Source organism: Ruditapes philippinarum, unplaced genomic scaffold (genome assembly GCF_026571515.1).
Source record: "Ruditapes philippinarum isolate M1 unplaced genomic scaffold, ASM2657151v2 ctg360_1_1_1_1, whole genome shotgun sequence".
NCBI lineage: Eukaryota > Metazoa > Mollusca > Bivalvia > Venerida > Veneridae > Ruditapes > Ruditapes philippinarum.
In genome coordinates this window covers 214,054-220,268 of record NW_026863741.1, presented here as the reverse complement: position 1 = coordinate 220,268, position 6,215 = coordinate 214,054, and the positions used below count along the sequence as shown (strand labels likewise).

Here is a 6,215-nt window from a genome sequence, read left to right as displayed (position 1 = left end):
AATATAAACAAACTTTCAGCTTTAAATTTAATATTATAGATTACATGCTTAAAGAACTAAGCAATCGCTAATTTTCGGCCCTTTTTTCTAGCCCTTTCCGCCAGTCTTCGAACACAATAGAAGAGATACGGAACGCATACGGTATTTCGGCATAACCTACGATAAGAAACTAAACATGTAATTAAATAGTAATTTAATGGTTGGAGTTGATGGCTAAATTTCTACCAATATATCGAGAAAAGTTCAACCTAAATTAAGCAAATTTGAGCCGCGTCATGACAAAACCAACATAATGCGTTTGCGACCAGCATGGATCCAGACCAGCCTGCGCATCGGCGCAGTCTGATCAGGATCAATGCTGTTCGCTTACCAACTCTATTACAAGTAGAGAAACTGATAGCGAACAGCATGGATCCTAAACAGACTGCGCGGATGCGCAGGCTGGTCTGGATCCATGCTGGTCGCAAACGCACTATGTTCGTTTTGTCGTGACGCGGCTCATTTATAGATATAAAAGTAAACAGTACACTATTTATATACTTATTATTATGGTTGTAGAAACCGAAAGTACAAAATGTCTACCTGTTGACATTAAATCGGATTTGGTTATAATTGTACATCAGTGGGCATAATTAAATAGTAATGTATTCAATTATAGTTTTATCAAAATTAACTTAATTTTCCTTTGGATGTCATATATATATATACATTCGTTATAGTATTACATTATCAATGATTACAGCTCTGTAAAACCACATGCATGGTGGAACTACTTTCAATCCGTATTAAATCAGAGGTTAAAATACAAACTACCATGTAATATGATTGTGTCCTGTTTTGTACAAACTAATAATGTAAATATTGTATATCCGCACACTTGTATTTGCATTCCGAATCGAGCATTTTCTACCAAATTCAATGTATCATCTGTAAAATTTAGATAATATAATAGAACAACATTATTGCGACTAGAATTATCAGTATATGAAAGACACCAAAGCCATTTCCCGAGGGTTCTTCGCCACACTGTCTCGTTTTCAGTGGTTGATACGTCCTGTCCCACTGTGTTAATATTGCTTCTCTAGCACCTTGCCATGCACCAGGTCCCGTTAGACGAAATTGATACGGAGTACATGGTCCGAAATAACACTCCATGGCAAGTTTTGGATCTTTCAAGAACAGCTTCTCTGATAAAAAAATATATTAGTATGTAATTAGGGTGGATCAGGGTTTTTTTTTACAAAAAAAAAAAAAAAAAAAAAAAAACAAAAAAAAAAAACATTATAACGTTTTTTGTCTCTAGAACCATGTAAATGTACACGCATTTTGAAATATCATTTTCGTTTTATTTTTGCCTGGGCTTTAACAAAGTTAAAGTTTTACAATGCAGTCTGAATGAATATCAATTCTTGATCGTATATGGATATGTAGAAGATTTATAGTCAATAATAAGGAAAACGTTGCATGTAAATTTTCACTCTAGAAGCCGTCCCCTGATGCTACTGTTACTTTACCGGTAGGCGGCAGCGCCTATACGGTACGTTTATAGGTTATCAAACTTGTAAAAACGCAAACACCAGTTTCATTATTCTGCGATGATCAAAGTGTCGGAAGTCATTTTAATGCAAACAAAGTTACCCAATCTCCTACGCAGTGATTTCCCCTTATCAGTACAAATCTCTGCCATCACAAACATTTTGATATTTTATATTTCTTTTGATTTTGAATTTATTTTTCATTATTTTGTTTACTTATGATAATTTTTTTGATGAACTATAAGAAACGTAGGTACGTAAAGTTAAAAATAAAACAGATAGAGAAAAATGACTTTAGATTTTCTATGTAACGGTCGATATTTACATTTGAATATCGACGTTACGTCATGTGACTTTCATTATCATGCGATTACAATTCTGCCAAGGGATGTTATCACTGCGAGGAGTTTGAAATTTACCTGCTAAGTAACAGTTATTGCGCGTGCAAGCTCAAATAGAATATTTAGAGAACGCTTAAGTTGAAACTATGGGAAATTATAACTTACTTAAGTTTGGTTTACAACCTATAAGTTCTGCAAGCTCATCCATAAAGGGGACATAATCGACTTGTATCGTATGTCGCCGCGATTTCTTATATCTAAAGGCCATAGCTTGCTGCTTAGCTCTGATATCCTGCCACATTTCGTCTTTGCCTGGCAACACTACTTGTCCCTAAAAGAAATTAACATCAAACTTATGGACTTTAAAGAAGATCTAACGAAATAACGACATTCAACAGCAATGTTGGCTATATTCCTTAATAATATTTCATAATCAAGTTTTAGAAAACAATGAATTTAAACGTAATATCAAATGCAACAGCTGGTATCCCTACACTGTAGGTACAAGGTGTATCTTATATAGTAAATTAAGACAATCGACAGTCGATAATTACATGCTTTATACTGCATACGCTTGAAAGAATAAAAATAGGAGCTAATAAAAATACTAACTAAAGAAAATCTTGTACCTTGTAAAACTGATGAAGGTTCAATCATAATTCATGCAATATATGTGAACATAAAACAAACGAACAAGTATATAAAAACATATAACTTCTAATTAGCTATAAATCCTTACAAGAGTTTTGTTTAAAATCAATTTCTCAAAACAAATTAATAGTTACCTTAATAACACGTGTTACGAGTCGGCACTGCAATTCACAAATTGGCATTATCGCTCCAATTGGCTGAAAACATCCTATAATTGCAAGCGTTTGCTTCTCTAAATCTGGTGGAAACATGTACTTATATAAATTTACTTTATTATCTTCTACTTTCAACACACTTTCGTCAATAAATGGAAAACCAAATATGTATCCTGTCGCCAATACCACTGCATCGATGTTGTCGACTTTTGTGCCATCTACAAATACTGCGCCATTCTCGGTGAATTCTTTTACGTCATCTTTAATCACTACGCTGCCTGAAATAATTCTATTCGGGAGTTCATCATTCAGGGTTGGGTGAGCGGAAAGAGGGGCATGTTTTGGTTGTAGTCCATATTTCATATGATCAAATCGGCGGTTTAATTGAGTCTTTATGTAAGCTGTAATTAACGATGGCATCCTTCTTAATACATCCGTACTGAAACGTTTTATGATCATCATATCGCCTGGAATCCCTCTGTCTCCAACTCTTTTAAATAGCCATGTACCTGATCGTGTACTTAGGTAAACCTAGAAATATCAAACGCAGATATAAGATTTAAGCTATGAAAATGTAAATGTTAACACGCTGCATTTGGGTTTTACCTTATAACTCTGTAAAAGCTTTATTATAAATCATTTTTGAAACATGAGCAAAGGTGTTGTAAAACATGTAAAAATCTAAAAGTAAGCGTTATTTTGAATGTTTTAAATGATACAATACACATAACAAGCCCGTTGTTTTGTATCTTTCAAATCAATGCAATTTAAATAAAAAAAATCACTTGCCTATCCGCGTACATCTCTAAAATACTAAATGTACATTATTTACAGACTACTATAAATTATGCATATACATGTTATAATAATTATATAGATCTGCATATTTTTTAATGAAAGGCGCCATGGACATTGCCAATGCGTTCGCCGTTTACAAAATAATTATGATTGATATCCGCAAAGTGACATGCAAAAATGATAAATATAAATAATTGTTAATTTCTTGTGACGTTTTGTGGATTTTAAGCCACGCCGACACTGTAAAGGTCAAATGGCGACTGTCCAGCTACCGGTTAAGGAAGACTTCAGGAGTTGCCCCATCTTGCTTTATTTCAGGCACTCATGGACACCTGTGCAGAACTACCAATCTTCCGTAAGCTTGTTAGATAGTTTAATCACACGAAATAGTTCAAAGTGCAACTTTGAAGAAAACTTCGAACAAAAAACGGTGAGAGGAAAATGATTTGAAAAATGATATCCTTAATTTTAGAATACAGAAAGAGTGTAACATAACTAGATACATCATTTTATCTTTATTTAATGGTTTTTTTTTTATTATACACATCATAATTCCATAAAAATAAAGATTTTGTTATGCATTGAATGCAACAGATTTGTATTTAGTGAGAATTTCAAAACGTGTCAAGTTTATTAACCCCAGGTACCTTTTCACTTACCTGAGAAGTTAAACGACTTAGCTCTGTAGCAACATCCCCACCCGAGTTTCCAATGCCAATGATCAAAACTCTCTTGTCCTCGTAACCATGGAAATCTTTGTAATCATGCGTGTGCGTTACGGTGCCTTTGAATTTATCTAACCCAGGGAAATTAGGTATGTTTTTCTCAGCGTGGTGCCCAGTACATACAAGCACTCCATCGAACACGTGTGTTTTTGTGTCTCCTGTTGACTTTTCTCTTGTAACAATATGCCATGTACCATCAGTTTTAAAACTGTTTGTCGGTTTCACTGATGTCACCTAAAATGTTATTCTTTATTATTACACATTTCATATCATTTGGTCAATCATACCTATATAAACTAATTTCTTCATGCTTTAGTTACATAAAGTTTCATTTTATTTTATGCATCTAGTCTTATTGCAGATGTATTTTCGATTCATACATTTTTATTAACAAATACTTGATAACGGTATGGTATATCTTTAATAAATTTATACCTCTGTGTTGAAGTGTATATGTTTCTTGAGTCCAAACTCATCTGCGTACATATGAAAATACTTGTCTACATATTTATTATGCATATATATAGAGAACTCTCCCGGTATAGGAAAATCACTGTAACACATCATCTCCTTTGATGTATTAATCACCGTAGATTTCATTACACATGCCTGACCTTCCTCTGCCTTTTCTGTGTAATGCCATAATCCACCGATATAGTTACCCCTCTCAAAACATACAGGTTCAAGTCCCTCGTCAAGACAGCATTTGATAGCTGTTAACCCACTAGCACCTGCCCCGATCACTGCTACACGTTTCATATTCATATTTTCTGACATTTTGCCTTCAATGAAATGTTTATCTATGGTGTTATATCATTATCTTAGATAATGATATAACACCATATTCTTACTGTACACTAGAGAGGGATCCATTGACATTCTGCATACTAAATAATGAACTCCTTATTATATAATCTACATCGTATTTATCAGTGTTTATAGTGCCAGCTACATATTAGATATTGCAATGTTCTAAATAAGCACAATTTCACAATCTGATTAAAAGAGAACGAATTAAAATTTAAAATCAATCGGACTAAAACGAATTCCAAATTCTGTAGTTTTTTGTTGTTGTTATTGTTAAATTCAACGAGGCAAAATGAACATACGCACCGTTTGATCGTTCTCAACGAGTAACACAAAAGAATGCCGAATAGTGCGCTGATGTAAACGGTTACCGATGTAAACACTTAATCGTGTATTTAGTCCCTAAATGAGATATGCGACTCCGACAGTGCTAGCAAGTTCTGCACCAATCCTGTCCAATGAAAAGTTAGTTTTCATTCGGTTTCAGAGCATATAATTATATGATATGTGGTATCATTCCACTGGCACCAGAGTCCTTAAATTATCATAAAATAAATTAAATTATACCCATATTTAACACAAACTGTCCGAAATATTATCAAAAAAATCAAAAAAAATCCAGACACACCCCCGTGTATACTATCATATATAATTTTCAAATATATAAATAAATTTGACACAGACATACACCCGTATATACTATCATACATTGTATATAATTTTCAATTATATAAATAAAGTTTAATTCATTAATAAATAAATTTTGAACATTAAATATGATAGTGTATATATATAGGTTTGTGAAAATTATTTACATCTACAAAATACCTTTCAAACACACTGGATCCCAAGAAGGATACAAGAACGTGGAAAAAATAACAATAAATTTGGAGAAAATAAACGTTCATTCAGTGCTAAAGTATAAATACCCAAGTACTTTCGGCGTATTATGCCTTCATCAGGGTGTATTACATGTATAATGTGCACACAATAGAGCACAAAATCTCTATACGTGTGTACTGTATAGTATCAAAAATTGAACTGAAACACAGTCGCTAGAAAGGTGATAAAATTGCATCGATTATGAATAGACCGTTATTGAATGGTCATTGTGTTATACTTTACAAAAGAAAATGTAGCCTGCGGTCAATATGGCATAAACTCGATTAAATACATATATATTTTAACATAAAAAAATAAAAC

At 33.1% G+C, this 6,215-nt stretch overlaps 1 protein-coding gene across 1 annotated transcript; it reads right to left on the bottom strand.

Annotated features, from left to right (window-relative positions):
• Nucleotides 1-526: 526 nt before the first annotated feature.
• LOC132723182 (flavin-containing monooxygenase 5-like) lies at nt 527-5,269 on the bottom strand. Its single transcript, XM_060707858.1, has 6 exons — nt 5,243-5,269; nt 4,641-4,987; nt 4,140-4,439; nt 2,662-3,213; nt 2,042-2,207; nt 527-1,187 (listed from the first exon to the last, which is right to left on the bottom strand). Exons 2-6 carry the CDS (start codon nt 4,980-4,982, stop codon nt 937-939), a joined length of 1,611 nt encoding a protein of 536 aa, XP_060563841.1. The 5' UTR covers nt 4,983-4,987; nt 5,243-5,269; the 3' UTR covers nt 527-936.
• Nucleotides 5,270-6,215: the final 946 nt, after the last annotated feature.